Source organism: Chiloscyllium plagiosum, chromosome 5, assembly GCF_004010195.1.
Source record: "Chiloscyllium plagiosum isolate BGI_BamShark_2017 chromosome 5, ASM401019v2, whole genome shotgun sequence".
In the NCBI taxonomy this organism is placed as follows: Eukaryota; Metazoa; Chordata; class Chondrichthyes; order Orectolobiformes; family Hemiscylliidae; genus Chiloscyllium; species Chiloscyllium plagiosum.
In genome coordinates, this window is record NC_057714.1 from 97643148 (window position 1) to 97661074 (window position 17927).

Below are 17927 nucleotides of genomic sequence, written 5' to 3' on the forward strand. Positions count from 1 at the left end.
CATTAACTAGCACAGTGTGTAGTGTAACCCTTGTATGTACGAACAGACAGTGGAAAAGTACTGAGTACATCTGACTTGTAAAGATAAGCTGATGTAAACACACAATAGGAATGACTTTTAATAAAGAGCAATGTGTACTGGCGGCCTTGGTAGCGGCTGGGAGAGTGAGGCAGACAGCGGGGGTGTTGCTGCCCTGTGAGTGCAGATGCAGGACATGTTTTAAGCTGTGGTAAAAAAACAAGAACTATTTCGCGCCACCTCCTGCAGAAAGAGGTTACATGGGGTCAGATATCCGGGAACGCGAGAAGGCGGGGACTGGAGTCAGGTCAACAGTCAATCAAGAAGACAACCACACCTCAATGCTTGCACAATGTTCTGTGATTACATGATGTTTTGTACTGTCTAAAAGACTGGGTCAGGGGCAGGATAGGGGTCAGACTTCGTGAACTGACATACTATATAGTTTGTCAGGGACAGAAAGGTCAAGACCGAGAGTTCTGAATGCTTTATCCACTTACTGCTAAAATAAACTTAAAGTGTGAGACCGAATATCTTCTCCTATTGCTTCATTTAAAGAACACGCAGGACTTGGCTCACACATAGAAGAAAGTAAGTTGGTAGATTGAGCCAAAGTCCGACAATAGATACAGAACTGGCTTAGTCATAGGAGACAGAGGGCAGTGGTGGAGGGATGATTTTCAAAATGGAGGATTGTGATGAGTGGTATTCCACAGAGATCAGTGCTGGAACCTCTGCTGTTCATGATCTATACGAATGATTGATTGATTGATTAATGGATCTTATTTATTGTCAAATGTACCTACGTACAGTGAAATGCTGTACAGGTAGATAATGGTAAGCAAGGACATACAGATCATAGGGTGAAAATAAAACTTGGATAAAGGCATACAGCTTACATCGCACATGGTCTGCACTAGACGATATCAACATTAGCAAGAGCAACATTATTTGAAGCTAGACAGTCCATTCATCAGTCTAACGTTGGCAGGGAAGAAGCTGTTTTTGAACCTGCTGATTTGTGAGTTCAAATTTTTATATTTTCTGCTTGACGGAAGAAAAGGAAAACGTAGCTGGTCTAATTACTAAGTTTACAGATTATACAAAGATTGGTGGAGTTGCGGATAGTGAGAAGGATTGTCAAAAGATACAGCAGGATACAGATCAATTGGAGGCTTGGAGAGAAAAATGGCGGGTGGAGTTTAATCCAGACAAATATGAGGTGAAGCATTTCAGAAGGTCAAGTAAGGGTGGAAATTATACAGTGAGTAGCGGAAGCCTTCGGAGTATTGATATATAAAAGGATCTGGGTGTGCAGGTGCATAGATCACTGAAGGTAGTAGTGTCCGTGAATAAGGTAGTAAATAAAGCCTATGGTTTGCTTGCCTTCATTAGAAGGGGCATTGAGAATAAGGATAGACAAGTTATGCAGCAGCTTTACAGAACTTTAGTTAGCCACAATAGGAATATCGCAAATAGTTCTGGTCACCACACTACCAGAAGGATTTAGATGCTTTGGAGAAAGTACAGAAAAGGTTTACCAGGATGTTGCCTGATATGGGGGGTTTTAGCTATGAAGAAAGGTTGGATAGACTGGGTTGTTTTCACTGGAGCACAGGAGATTGAGGGGCAACTTGACAGAGTTAATAAGATTGTGAATGGCATGTACAGAGTGGTAAGTATGAGACTTTTTCTCAGGGTGGAAGGGTCAAACACAGATCCAAAGTGCAAGGGAGAAAGTTTAAAAGAGACATACTAAGCAAGTTTTTCATACAAAGTGTCTTGGAACGCATCGCCAGAGGAGGTGGTGGAAGCTGACACAATAGCAGCATTCAAGAAACACCTGAATGAATACATGAAAATGAAGTGAATAGAGGGATATGGATCCTGTAAGTGAAGACAGTTTTAGTATGGAAGGGCAAAATGTGTCGGCACAGGCTGGTAGAGATAACGGGCCTGTTTCTGTGCTATATTGTTCTTTGTTCTTTATTTTATACCTTAAGGCCATTCACCTTCACCTTCTGCTGCATTTGAACTAATACTGACAGTTTTTTTTTATATAAGCTCAAATTTCAGAGTCCTGACTCCAACACTTAGATGCCTACTAACTGCCAGATTGTCTAAGTTTTTACAGCAAGAGGCAACCAGCAGCCCTTGACTTTTTACTGAGTTTCCAACTACATAGGCTCAACGCAGTTCAGTTCAGTTGCCTTTTCAGCAGTGTAGCTCAATAGATTTTTTATATATAGAACCTGCTTCTGTACCTCTTGGGACTTCCCTCGGCATTTGTGACAGGACGAAAATGCCTTTCACAGCACAGGAAACAGTAATCCTGCTCAAAACATGGTTTGTTTCCGTCTGTCTCTCTCTAAATAACTGTGACCTCAGTTGATCCCTCAACTGTTTTGAGTGACAATACCTATAGTACTGAAAATCTTGCAACAAATCATAGCCCATTGCTCTGTAGAAATGCATATACTGTAATTATTTTTGCAGCAGTCAAATATAGCAAATACTTAGAACTCTCCGTATACCTAATTGTTACTAAATGTTACAATGTTGCAATTCTCACAGAACGCTGGCTTCAAATATAGCATAAAACAAAAAAGTTATAATTTCCTCAAGTATAGAAGATTGAGGGATGGTAAAATCAGAACTTCAAAAATACTGTAGGGAAAGGACTTTGTCAGGTACATCTGGAAAACAATTTTATCAGGGGAGAGAAATCAAGGACATGAGGTTATTTAAGTCTTGGACCAAACAGAGACAAAACAAAAATCAGTGTTGTTTCCCCCCAACATTAAGAAGAGCAAAAAAAAAGGAATTTTCTCCCTCTCAACAGGCCATAGGAATGAGAGATTTTCTCTTTCAACCTTGATGTGAATGTGTCTTCATACATGCAAGAAGCAGTACAAAAATGCAGTTTGTCATCAGCAATGGTTCTCGTAATCACCATCCGTTTAACAACATTTCTCCCGGTTCAGCATCGTCTCCCATTAGTTTACTTTCATCAACGGAGCTTTTCTCCCAAATCAAAAACAAATCAAAACTACGCATGCAGTCCTTCGCATTTTGAATTTATCCATATTTGTAATGAAACCACTTAGCTTACACAAGTATTTGCACTGTGAATAAATTACTTCCTAAATTGCCATTTTAACATTTGTACCTTTAAATCAAAAGTTGGTAATGAGATTAAATTTTGAATCAGCAAAATATTATTTTTAAAAGAGGCTGATTTATAGGCATGAATAATTCTAAAATGTTTATCAACTTAAGCTTCTCCAAGGCCTATCTCTATACCCTTTCTCTGATTTAATTCATAAATAGAAACAAGCAAGTGTTGAAAATACACAGCAAGTCAGCAAGTAAAGAGACAATGTTAACATTTCAGGATGATGACCTTACATCAGAACAGAGAAAGTTAGAAATGTGATCAATTTTAAGCTAGAGAAAGGGGAGAAAATGGAAAAGAAATTTAACGGGCAGGTCTATGATTGAATAGAAGATAGGAGCGATTAGATGACAAAAAGAGTTGGTGGTGCAGAACCAAATGGATATGTGAATGGGACAAGTAAGAAATAAAAGGTGATATTGAGAGGAAGTTAGGATTTGGGTTAGGTGATCAGTGGATGAACAGCTGCCATTTGAAAATCAAAACCAATCGGCATAAGTCAAGCTTTATTAAAACACTGCAGGTGCCATGGTCAGAGAGAGCAGCATGAAAGAAAAGTGGATTATGACTCGTACGGGATGCTCTGGATAATATTTAGAGATGACTGAATGTGATATTCCATAAAGTCAACCAATTAATATTTGGTCTTCTGATTATAGCACACACCAAATTATGAGCAGCAAATAGAGTATACTAAATTGAAATAAGCATATGTAAATTATTGTTCACCTATAAGAGTAACGGAGCCATGGATACTGATGAAGCAAGAGGTAAAAGTGCAGGTGTGACATCTCCTGCACTTGCATCAAAACGTTCTATTAGAAGGGGGTTGTAGGGGTGTTGGATGAGTGTACAGAGTTTTACAAAAGGAATGATCACTTCAGAATGCTCCAGGAAGAGGGATATCACATTGAAGGAGGGAAAAAAATAGTAAATGATCCAAAGAAATCAAAGCTTGATGGGATAGGTGAGGACTTGAAGAATCCAAGCAACATTCAAGTAGGTAGAAGAATGAGTAAGATTAGTATAAGATATTTGTATCATCAATAGTCACAAGTGAGGTGCCAGAAGATTGGAAGTTTGCTAACATGGTGTCACTATTTAAGAAACATGGTAAGGAAAAGCCAGGGAACTATAGACCGGTGAGCCTGACTTTGGTGGTGGGCAAGTTGTTGGAGGGAATCCTGAGGGACAGGATTTACATGTATTTGGAAAGACAACGACTGATTAGGGATAGTCAGCATGGCTTTTGTGCGTGGGAAGTTATGTCTCAAGAACTTGATTAAGTTTTTTGAAGAAGTAACAAAGAGGATTGATGAGGGCAGAGCAGTGGACATGATCTATATGGACTTCAGTAAGGCGTTCGACAAGGTTCCCATGGGAGACTGGTTAGCAAGGTTAGACCTCATGGAATACAAAGTGAACTAGCCATTTAGATTCAGAACTGGCTCAAAGATAGAAGATAGAGGGTGGTGATGGAGGGTTGTTTTTCAAACTGGAGGCCTGTGCACAGTGGTGTTCCACAAGGATCAGTACTTGGTCCACTACAGTTTGTCATTTACGTGAATTATTTAGATGTGAACATTGGAGGTATAGTTAGTAAGTTTGCAGATGACACCAAAATTGGAAGTGTAGTGGACAGGAAAGAAGGTTACCTCAGGGTACAAGGGGATCTTGATCAGATTGGCCAATGGGCTAAGGAGTGGCAGATGCAGTTTAATTTAGATAAATGTCAGGTGTTACATTTTGGAAAAACAAATCAGAGCAGGACTTATACACTTAATGGTAAGGTCCTAAGAAGTGTTGCTGAACAAAGAGACCTGAGAGTCCAGGTTCATATTTCCTTGAAAGTAGAGTCACAGGTAGATAGGATGGTGAAGAAGGCAGTTGGTATGCTTTCTTTTATTGTTCAGAGCATTGAGTATAGGAGTTGGGAGGTCATGTTGCGGCTTTACAGGCCATTGGTTAGGCCACTGTTGAAATATTGCATGCAATTCTCGTCTCCTTCCTATCGCAAGGGTGTTGTGAAACTTGAAAGGGTTCAGAAAAGATTTACAAGGATCTTGCTAGGGTTGGAAGATATGAGCTACAGGGAGATGCTGAATAGACTGGGGCTGTTTTCCCTGGAGCGTCAGAGGCTGAGAGGTGACCTTATAGAGATTTATAAAATCATGAGGGACGTGGATAGGATAAATAAATAAATCTTTTCCCTGGGGTGGAGAGTCTAGAACCAGAGGGCGTAGGTTTAGGGTAAGAGGGGGAAGATATAAAAAGAACCTAAGGGACAAATTTTTCATGCAGAGAGTGGTGCATGTATGGAATGAGCTGCCAGAAGAAGTGGTGCAGGCTGGTACAATTACAGCATTTAAAAGACATCTGGATGGATATATGAACTGGAAAGGTTTACAGGGATATGGGCCGGGTGCTGGCAAATGGGACTAGATTAGGTTAGGACTGGTTGGCACAGATGAGTTGGACTGAAGGGTCTGTTTCCGTGCTGTACATCTCTACCACTCTATGACTCTAAATGGAATGGACATGGCCAGCGGTAGGAGCAGTGACAGCGCGGACCAGGGGCCTGTCAGGAAGGTAAATTTCCCTCGTAAATACTGACCTCGTGAATCAGCGACCTCCATTTGCAGCAGCAGGAGCAGTGGGAGCGTGGACCTGGGGGCTGCCGGGAAGGTATGTTTTCCTCTTAAAGACTTACCTCGAGGATAGACAGAGCGAAGGCTCATCAGGAGTGGACACAGGCACAGGGATTGTTGGGCAGTGAGCTAATGTATTTGGGCTGTGGCTAAACCTGAGACACTACATTTGCAGTGTCTCCCATCCATTCCCCTCCCCTAACCAAAAACAAAGACCATGTATGGAGGGTTGGTAAGGAAAGGCACTTTTTTACGTTTATTCAATCTCTCTTGACAATTTCGAGCAGAGAGGATGGAGTCTAGGGCAGTTGCATGCTCCATTTGCAGGATGTGGGAGGTAAGGCTCATCACTGATGTCTTCGCCTGTGAGAAGTGCTCTCAGTTCCAGCTCCTCACAGACCACATTAGGGAACTGGAGCTGGAGCTGGATGAACTTCAGATCATTGGGGAGGCTGAGGAAGTGATACAGAGGAGTTGTTGGGAGGTAGTCACACCTAAGTTACAGGATAAAGGTAGCTGGGTTACTGTTAGGAGAGGGAAAATGAATAGGCAAACAGTGCAGGGACCCCCTGTGGCTGTTCCCCTCAATAATAAGTATACCATTTTGGATACTATTGGTGGGGAGTGACCTATCAAGGGAAAGCCACAACAGCCAGGTTTCTGGCATTGAGACTGACCCTGTGACACAGAAGGGGAAGGGTGGAGAATAAAAGAGCGATAGTGATAGGTGATTCAATGGTGATAGGAACACACAAGGGATTCTATTGTCACCCTGTGGTATGTTGCCTCCTGGTTGCCAGGGTCAGGGATGTCTCTGATCGAGTCTACAGAATTCTTAAGGGTGAGAGAGAGCAGCCAGAAGTCATGGTACATATCGGTACCAATGACATAGGTAGGGAATGGGATGAGGACCTGATGTACTGAGTTGGGTTGGTAGCTAGAAGGCAGGATGAGCAGAGCAGGAATCTCAGGATTGCATCTTCTTCAAAAAACTCAAGTTCATGAGACATGACTTTGCAAGTACAAAGCCATGTTGACTATCCCTCATCAGTCCTTGCATTTCCAAATGCATGTCAATCCTGTCCCTCAGGATTCCCACAATACTCTGGATAATCAAGAGGTCTACATAATCAATCAAAGTAAAAACACACACAAAGTAATAGAAACATCATACTGGGGATATAAACATCACTGTTATCCATTATTTACAGTACTAATCACTTAAATAGAAACACAACTTTGCCTGTAACAAGACTTACCAGCAGAGAGCCTTCTCACTCACATCTTTAACTGACTATTCAGACATCTTGGCAGATTGTGGTATTTGAGGAGAAAGTAGCTTGAAATTGAAACAACTATTGATATTTCATGTGGCCATTCGATTGAACAAATACATTTATATTGAAATAAATAAATTTTTAAAACTATAATAATTGGACAGAATAACATTGTAAACTTCGCTGTATTTGAAGTACATAATTTTTGTCCATTTATCGAGAGCACCAGTTCATAAGGTGCCAATCAAAACAAAGTTTGCTGTACATCTTTCTGCATAATCCCCACATCCTTTTAATCCCTTCATTTCCAAACTTTTATTGATCTCTGATGTGAATACATTTGACAACTGATCACCAAAAGTTCACTGGGGCAGAGAAGTCCAGAGAGTCACAACCATTTGAATGAAGAATTTGCTTGGCATCTCCATCCTCAAAGACTGACCACTTATTCTAAGACTTTGATCCCTAATTCTAGCTTTCTCAGCCAGGAGAAAACATCCGAAGAGTTTAGCCTATCAAGCCACTTCAGAATCTTATGTTTCAATGAGTTCACTTCCAACTCCTCCAAACTCTTGGGGACACAGTCTACTCGATGGCTATTTTTGATTTGATTTGATTTATTATTGTCACAAGCACTGAAATACAGTGAAAAGTATTGCTTTATATGCTAACCAGACAAATCATACTTTACATACGTGTGTCACAGTAATAGAACAGAATTCAGAATATAATGCTACAGCTACAGAGAAGGAGAAGAAAAAGATCACCTCCAATATATGAGAGATCCTTTCATAGCTCTAATGACAGCAGAGAAGGTGTTCTTAAATCTACTGATACATGTTTTCAAACTTCTGTAAATTCTGAAAAGGGTGGAAGATAATATAATTGGGGTGGGAGGGGTCTTTGATTATATTTTCCCAAGACAACGGGGTGTAAACAGAGTCAATGGAAGAAAGACTGGTTTTCTTGTTGAACTGGGCTGTGTTAACAATTCTAATTTCTTGCAGTCTTGGGCAGAACTGTTGCCATACTAAGCTGTGATGCATCTCGACAGAATGCTTTCCATGGCACATCTATAAAAATTAGTAAGAGTCATTGGTGGATAAGCCAAATTTCCTTAGCTTTCTGAGGAAGGAGAGGCATTGGCATGCTTTCTTGACTGTAGCGTCAATGTGGATGGACCAGGATATATTGTTGGTGATAATTACTCCTAAGAATCTGCAGCTCTCGGTCACCTCCACCTTAGTGTCATTGATACAGACAGGGGCATGCCCTCCACTCTGCTTCCTGAAGTCAATTACCAGCTGCTTCACTTTCCTGGCATTGAGGGAGATATTGTTGTCTTTACAACATGCCACTAAGCTGTCTATCTTCCTGTCTCCAGTGCTCTCTGGGAGAAGGCAATTTCAGAGACACACAACCCACAAAAACTCTCATCCTCCACACCTAACAGAAATATATAAAGGGCTGATCTTTAAGTGAAGATATAAGTGGCCTAACCAATGTCCTGTACAGCTGCAACATCACCTCCGAACTCCTATAGTCAGTGCTCTGTCCAATAAAGGAAAGCAAACAAAATGCCTTCTTCACTATCCTATCTACTTACTACTCCATTTTCAAGGAAGTATGAACCTGCACTCCAAGGTCTCTTTGTTCAACAACATTCCCCAGGACCTTACCATTAAGTGTATAAGTCCTGCTCTAATTTGCCTTTCCTAAATGCAGCTCCTGACATTTATTTAAATTAAACTTCGCAGCCCACTGGCCCATCTGATCAAGATCCTGTTGTACTCTGAGGTAACCTTCTTTGCTGTTGACTACACCTCCAATTTTAGTGTCATCTGCAAATTTATGAACCATATCTTCTATGTCCACATCCAAATCATTTATATAAATGACGAAAAGCAGTGGACCCAATACCGATCCTTGTGGCATACTACTTCAAATAAAGATCAGCAAGGCCACCTATGTGTGGAACCGCAGGAGATGGGTGAGATACTAAATGAGTATATGCATCAATGTTTACTGTGGAGAAGGATATGGGCGATATATAATGTGGGGGAATAAATAGCAAAATCTTTAAAAATGACCATATTATAGCGAAGCAGGTACTGGACAGCTTAAAATTTATTAAGTTGGATAAAATCCCGTGACAGATCAGGTGTACATGAGAAGCTAGGGAAGTGATTACTGGACCCCTTGCTGAGATACTTGTATCATCGATAGCCACAAGAGGTGCCAGAAGAGCTAACGTGGTGGCACTATTTAAGAAAGGTGGTAAGGATAGACAGGGAACTATAGACCGGTGAGTCTGACATTAGTGGTGGGCAAGTTGTTGGAGGGAATCCTGAGAGACAGGATTTCCATGTATTTGGAAAGTCAAGGACTGTTTAGGAATAGTCAACATGGCTTTGTGCGTAAGAAGTCGTGAATCCCTAAGTTCATTGAGTTCTTTGAACAAATAACGAAGAGGACTAATGAAGGCAGAGCGGTGGACATGCTCTATTATGGACTTCAGTAAGGCATTCGACAAGGTTGCTCATGGTAGACTGCTAAGCAAGAATAGAGCTCATTTGGATACAGAATTGGCTCAAAGATAGAAGACAGAGGTGGTGGTGAAGGGTTGTTTTTCAGCCTGGAGGCCTGTGACCAGAGCAGTTAAGTAAATAAGTTAATTCAGTAGAAATGTTTAGTTTGTGCAACTTCTATACTAAGAGTATTTGGTAAGAGATCGACAGGTTATTAGAATCTGAGAAAGTTTAAGTTTTCAGTTTTATATTCACATTAGAAAACTCCACGGTGCACAGGGAAAAGACTGGATAGAATCAATTAAGCAGAACTTAAATTTTTGATATAGAGAGATAACTTCTCTGAATTTGACAAATGAATATTTTCAAAAAATGGATTGAAACTTTGTTTTACTTAGTGTTTGAGATCTTTCTATGTTCCATTTTTAGATAGCTTGGGTTTTATTCATTTCTTCACTCTGTAATGAATTTCTGTAGTGTTGCTAGAGAAACTCTGCAATTTCATATGACTATTTCAATGAATTACCACCATGTCAATTATCGTAGATTGTGCTTTTTATAAATCAGGACATATTTCATTCTCGGATCTGATTTATCCAATAATATCATCAGCTGGAATCATAATACAAAATGCATTGCAGCTAATCAAAAATAGCCCTTCAATAAGTTCTATAGAACATAGAACATAGAAGAATACAGCGCAGTACAGGCCCTTTGGCCCTCGATGTTGCGCCGATCAACCTCCTTCGTCACCTTTTCAAAGAATTCAATAAGGTTTGTGAGGCACGACCTACAATCTAAATCTACAAACTCTACTGTGTAAAAGAAGAATGGCAGCAGATACATAGAAAGAACCCCAACTGCAAGATACCCCCCCACCCCCAAACCATTCACAATTCTGACTTGGAAAATAGTCACAAACTCCTTTCATCGTGTCAAAACTCTGGAACCTTCTAACAGCACTCTGGGCTTACTAACAATATATGAACTACAGCGGTTCAAAAAGGCAGCTATGTCATTTTTTTTCAGTAAGTGCTAGCCTTGCCAATAATATTTATAACTCATGAGAGAATAATAGAAATAATATTGATTTCTTGTGGTACATTTTGAGAGATTGCCTGCCACCCTAAAAATGACCTGCTTATTTCTATTCAACTTTCTGTCAATTAATCAATCCATAAACCATGTTAATATATTTCTGCCATTCTTATGAACCCTAATTTTGTCTAATATACTCCCGTGCCACACTTTATAAAACAGTTATTGAAAATTCAAATACATTACATCCACTGCTGCCCTCTTATTCCATGCCCCTCAAAACCTTATAAACCTCTATAAGGTCACCCTCGGCCACCAATGCTCCAGTGAAAACAGCCCCAGCCTATTCAACCTCTCCCTACAGCTCAAACCCTCCAAAGGTGGGAACTTCCTTGTAAATCTTTTCTGAACCCTTTCAAGTTTCACAACATCATCGTGATAGGAATATTGCATACAATATTCCAAAACTGGCCTAACCAATTACCTGAACAGCTGCAACATCACCTCCCAACTCTTATACTCTGACCAATAAAGCAAAGTATACTAAACACCTTCTTTATTACCCTATCTACTTGCGACTCCACTTTCAAGGAACAATGAACTTGCACTCCAAAGACTCTTTGTTCAGCAACACTCCCCAGGACCTTACCATGAACAGTATAAGTCCTGCCCTGATTTGCCTTTCCAAAATGCAGCACCTGACATTTAACTAAATTAAACTCCACCTGCCACTTCTCAGTCCATTGGCCCATCTGATCAAGATCCTGTTGTACTCTGACTTAACCTTCTTCATTATGCACTACACCTCCAATTTTGGTGTCATCTGCACACTTACTAACTGTTCCTTCTATGTTCACACCCAAGTTAGTTATATAAATGACATAACAGGATTTGTTAAATATGATTTCACAAATCCATGTGGACTCTTATGATTTCTCAAGTGTCCTGTTACTACACTGCTGACAATAGATTCCAGTATTTCTCTAGTGCTGATGTTCAGCTAATTGGTCTGTAGTTTTGTTTTCTCTCTCCCTTCTTTATCAAATAGAGGCCTACATTTGTCACCTACAAATCCACATTCTTGGGTCTAAAATCTAGGGAATTGAGCAATATTAAAAACAATAATTCATTTTCATTGTCGCAAACTTCACAGTGTCAATCATCAGGTCCATTGCCTTTTAGCCTCATTAATTCTCCAGTACCATACTTTCACTGATATCCTCAAGTTTCTCAATTACATGAGACCCTTGGTTTCCCATTTTTCTGGCATTTGTTCTTTGTGTCTTTTAATGTGGAGCCAGTTTGAGTATTTGTATAACATCTCTATCATTTTCTTATTCCCAATTATCATTTCACTTGTCTCTGCCTCTAAAGAACCCACATTTATTCCACTGAATCTGTCCTATGTATCCATGTAACTCATGGAAGCATTTTTAATTTGTTTTATAAGGAACAAAGAACAGTACAGCACAAGACCACACCCTTCAGCCAACCAAGACCATGCCGAAACATGACGCCTTTCTAAACTAAAAATCTTTAGCTGTTAAATAACCCATATCCCTCTATTCCCTACTGATTCATATATGTCAAGATGGTTGTTAAATTTTGCTATTATGTCTGCTTCTCCTCTGGCAGTGCATTCAAGACATTTTCTATCTTCTGTGTTACACACCTCTCACGTTGCATTAAACTTTCCCTCTTTTACTTTAAACCAATGCCCCCTAGTAATTGGCAATTCTACCCTAGGAAAAAGACTCAGACTATCCATTCTATCCATTCCTCTTATAATTTTGTGAACTTCTATCAGACCGCCCATCAGTTTCTGACATTCAGGTGAAAACAAACCAATATCTCCTCATAGCTAACACCCACATAGCAAACTAGGCAACACTCTGGTAAACCTTTATCTGTAACTTATCTAAAGTCTCCTCATCAGAACTGCACACCATTTTCTAAATATAGCCAAAGTAAAGTTCAATATAGCTGCAAAATGATTTTCCAATTTTTATACTCTATGCCCAACCGATGAAGGCGAATACACCATATGTCTTCTTGACCACCTTATCCACTTGTATTGCTATTATTACAGAACTGTGGACCTTACATCTAGATCTTTCTGTACGTTAATGCTAATAAAGGGTTCAGTTCAAAGGGTTCAATTTACTGTACATAGCCCTCCTGCATTATACTATCCAAAATATAACACCTTGCATCTGTCCAGAATAAATTCAACCTGCCATTTCTCCACCGAAGCCTATCTACACCCTGCTGTAACTCTAGCAATCTTCCTCACTATCCCCAGCTTCTCCAATCTTTGTGTTGTCTGCAAACTTACTAATCAGACCACGTACAATCCCCTTATATATTACAAACAACAGGGCTCCCAGCACTGAACCCTGTGGAACACCACTGGTCACAGATCCCCAGTCACAAAAACACCTTTCCACTGCTACCCTCTGTCCTCTATGACCAAGCCAGTTCTATATCCATCATACCAGCTCATCACAGATTCCATATTACCTTTTGAATCAGCCTGCCATGAGGGACCTTGTGAAAGGCGTTGCCAAAGACAATATCCACTACACTATCCTCATCAATCATGTTTGTCACTTCCTCAATAAACTCAACCAAGTTGGTGAGACGCGACCTCCTGCCTCCCCAAACTAATGTGTTGCCTATTGCTAATAAGTCCAAACAAAAACAAAGAACAGCAGATGCTGGAAATCAGAAATGAAAACAGAAATTGCTGAGAAAACTCAGCAGGTCTGGCACCATCTGTGCAGAGAAAACAAAGTTAATGTTTTGGGTCTAATAACCCTTCCTCAGAAGCTAATAAGTCAATATTTTTCCAAATGTGAGTAAATCCTGTTCCTATGAATCTTCTCCACTAGTTTTCCACTACTGAGGTTGAGCTTACCAGCCTGTAATTGCCCAGACCATCCCTGTTGCCCTTCTTAAACAAAGGAACAAAATTGGGTATTCCCAGTTTTTAAGACCTCTGCTGTCCTTCAAGAGGATGCAAAGATTTTATATAATGCCCCAGCAATTTCCTCCCTCGCCTCCCTCAGAATTCTGGGGTAGATCCCATCTGATCCTTGGGACTTGTATCCCCTAATGCTTTCCAGAACACCCTCTTTTTTTTAATATTGACATGTCCTAGAAAAACAATACCCACCTCTCTAGACTCGCCATCCACCATAATGACTGTATGGTACTATATCTCTACTTAGTTTACTATCAAATGTTATTTTCTCTCTCTTTATCATTATTTTGGTCATCCTTTGATAAAATATAAAAACCCTCAATCTTCAGGGTTTATATTCTTTTTGGCAATATCCTAAGACCTAATTTGCGAATGAACACTCGCCTGAAATTCTCATTATTCATGGTTGAACTACATTACTGTCATTTTTTTTGTAAATTCCTTAAATGGATAAATGATTGCTGCAAGTTAGGAATTAAGTCTTGAAATATTTGCCATTCCTTGTCTAATATCATTTCCAATCTAATTATTAAATTTATCCCTCACACCGTTTTTCTCTGCTTTGTTGAGTTTAAGACCCCAGTTTTGGATTTAACAATATCAATCCCATATGGATTTGAATGCTTTCACATTATGATAACTTTTCCCAGAATCCTGTCTCATTTCAAAATATGCGATCCAAAATATCCTGCTCCTAACTGATCACATACAGACATACACATACAAGCATATTCATTGAGCTAGAGTGAGTCTCTCGATCGCTTGTGTCTTCTATGTCATTCAATTAGATTGTGGCTAATCTGATTACTCCACAATTCCATCTACTGCAGATCATCTTTCACCCTCTGACATATCAAGGATCTATCTACCTGCAAATGCTGATCTGGAAAAAAAACCCTGAATATATTACATGCTCTCACCTCTCACACTATTACCACAATGTTGCTTTGCCAAAATCGGATTCCCCCATGAATTCTACATTACCCTTAGTACAAGGAATAGTTAAGACAAAAAGCATTCATGCACTTAAAGGGATGCTAGAAAAACATAAATGAGAAACAAATGGCAGGTTATATTGATAGTATTGCCAAAGAGGTGGCAGAGGAGGTGAATAAAATGTATGTGTGAGGCACATGTGGAGCACATCACTGAGAAGAGCCACTTAGGTAGAATAGCCAGTTTCTGTATTCCACATTCTATAAAATCTCTATAAATCACAAAATGCTATATTTCATAACATAGATCAAAGCATACAGTGATCTTGTTCTTAAAAAATTGAAAGAATTTTGAAAAAATTTTGTTTCTTCATTCACACATTCTTGACAATTATATTTTTCGTGAATTGTACAAAGACATAATTTTCACATGATGGCAACTAAAAAAGTTTATTTAATCCTTAACTGCTATTGTCAGCATCAAGAATAACCAGGTGTTTCCCATAAACTGCTTCAAGAATGTACCTTACTCATGGCCACTCATATCTATTGCTGCAATGTGAATTTTCTATTTCTTGTCCCAGTTATCATAGTGACCTCTTGTCAAGACTATTTCATTTAATGTCAATTAGCTTTCTGCTATGGATAGTTTTGGCCTATCAAATTATGTTTACTAGTAACTTAAAGGGAACTTGACAAATGTTATAATCTCTTGTTACTGCTCATAATGAACTTCCTGCTAATTTTACATGGGAAATTCTCTTTATATTTAGCCCAAGTCAACCTGCACTGGATTTAAATCAGGTCACAGAGGTGAAGCTTCTGCAATATCAAACCACCAAAGCTCATTGATTCTTTTATTACTGTTGGAGAGATTTTATCAACTATTTTCATTTTACTGCTTACAACATTTTAGTTTTATGCAATCTCTTTCAACGAGGAAATTAGCAACTTCAGATAGCAGTTACTCAAGCACTGTTCAATAGCAGGTTTTAATGAAGTTATTTATTCCACTAACCCCATCCAATATGAGGTTCAACAATCTATAAGTCAAGACATTTAATAAGCAGATTTAAACAACACAAAGAGCTGAGAACCAAAAACCAAAATATCAAAGCAGCAAGTAAAGTTTGAAACTTACAAGTATTTCAAATGTGAGAGACCTTCAAAAGTTTCTGGAATCAAATCCGTTATACGATTTCCCTTTAAATTTCTGCAAGTTAATACATTTTACAATGAGCATCGTTCTGTCTATCAGAATATTTTTTTTAAAATCATGTAACAAATTACCAAAACTCAGGTGAAACAGTAAGAATATTGTATTAATTTTTAGTTCTAAAAAACGAGTCATCACCAAAGCTTGCAGCATGTAAGAGCAATGATACACAGCCAAAACACTTTGAAATGCTTTCAGACTACTTTTCTTAAAAATAAGCCTGGTATTTACTCCTCAGTCTGAAAAGACCAACAATGAAAACTTAATCATAGACACTCCTTGAGCTAAAGATATATATTACCTCAGATTCATATGTAAATAGGGTTTCTGCCAAGTATCTGTCAAAGTTACATTACCTGACTGGGAAAACACAAAGGAAATTCTCATACAGATTTTGCATTGAAATTTTGCAGAGCTTAAACACTTTTTGCCAGAATCAGATGCCTTCTCCTTTGGGAAAAGATCAGTGGAATGTTAAGGACTATGGTCCAGACTTCACATTCAGCAGAAACAAAAACTGCAATTGCTGGAAAAGCTCAGCAAGTCTGGCAGCATTTGGGAGAGAAATCAGTTACTGTTTTGGTTGAGTGATCCTTCTGCAGTTCTGAGGAAGGGTCACTGGCCCCAAAACATTAACTCTGATTTCTCTCCATAGATGCTGCCAAACCTGCTGAGCTTTTCCAACAGTTTCTGTTTTGGTTTCTGATTTAGAGCATCCACAGTTCTTTTGGTTTTCATGTTCAGCAGAAATGTCGAGCAAACCTTTTGATTCAAGAGACAACTATGGATGGGTAACAATGCTGGCCCAAGCAGCAGCAGCCACATCCAAAGAACGAATAAAGAAAATTGAAAGTGGTCACCACTAATTTTAAAGAAAGCTGTCTACAAAGATCTTGTGATCTCTGTGATGTGAATTACACCTTTCCAGATGTTAATTTCATAAAATCTTATTTTTTCAAAATTTGCACTAAGACATTTCATAAAGATAAAATTAATATTCCAGATCCAAAGAGATTGTTCAAAAACAATTGTAAACATAGCTTGCCATTAAAAACCTGTCATACCTCATTCAACTTTGGAATAGTGTTTTCCAAGTGCCAGACAACTTCACATTAAGCTTCACATTTGTAAATGGAAACTAATGTTGGCAACTTTGGCCTCAATACAACACAAAACCTGGGTATACAGGGCGACCCCCATATCTGCAGAATCACTTTCCGTGGTTTCAGTTACCCATGGTCTACCAAGGCCTAACCATATTATCTGGAACCTTCCAGAGCCAGGGACTGGGGGTGCCGGGAAGGTAAATTTCCCATTTAAATGAAAGGGTTCATTCCTTTCTGCAGTAGGTTTAGGAACATATCTCGCGGATACAGGGGGTACTACTGTATATCAAGGCCAGTAGTAATCTGTGATTATATAAATTATACCACGAAGCATTAGAAATAAGATGGATGAGCTTGAGGCTCTTTTGGAAATTGGCAGATACGATATTGTGGGGATAACTGAGACGTGGCTTCAAGTGGACAGGGCCTGGGAAATGAATATTCAAGGCTGCAATCGTAAGGACAGAGGGGGTGGGGTGGCCATGTTGGTAAGGGATGATATTCAGTCCCTTGCGCGGGGGGACCTACAATCAGGGGATTTAGAGTCAGTGTGGATAGAGCTGAGAAATTCTAAGGGTAAAAAGACCCTCTTGGGAGTTATCTACAGGCCGCCAAACAGTAGTCTGGATGTCGGATGTAAGTTGAATCAGGAGCTGAAATTGGCCTGTCGCAAAGATGTTACTACAGTTGTTATGGGGGATTTCAACATGCAGGTAGACTGGGAGAATCAGGATGGTATTGGATCTCAAGAAAGAGACTTTGTAGAGTGCCTCAGAGATGGATTCTTAGAACAGCTGGTGTTGGAACCTACCAGGGAGAAGGCAATTCTGGATCTGGTATTGTGTAACGAACCAGAATTGATCAGGGACCTCAAAGTGAAGGAGCCATTGGGAAGTAGTGACCATAGTATAATAAGCTTCAATCTCCAATTTGAAAGGGAGAGGGTACAATCGGAAGTGACAATATTTCTGTTGAATAAAGGGAACTATGGAGCTATGAGGGA

General features: G+C 39.4%; 1 protein-coding gene across 6 annotated transcripts in view; it reads right to left on the reverse strand.

Moving 5' to 3' along the window:
• The window catches only part of LOC122550094 (leucine-rich repeat-containing protein 37B-like), a 156854-nt gene that overhangs the window by 98363 nt on the left and 40564 nt on the right, over positions 1-17927 (reverse strand). For 5 of the 6 annotated variants that reach the window (XM_043690668.1, XM_043690665.1, XM_043690663.1 and 2 more), the window contains exon 3: positions 15744-15815. The exons of the other annotated variant lie outside the window; for it this stretch is intronic. In XM_043690668.1, the coding sequence (XP_043546603.1) occupies positions 15744-15815 (72 nt within the window). The remainder of the gene's footprint in view (positions 1-15743; positions 15816-17927) is intronic. 6 annotated transcript variants of the gene reach the window in all.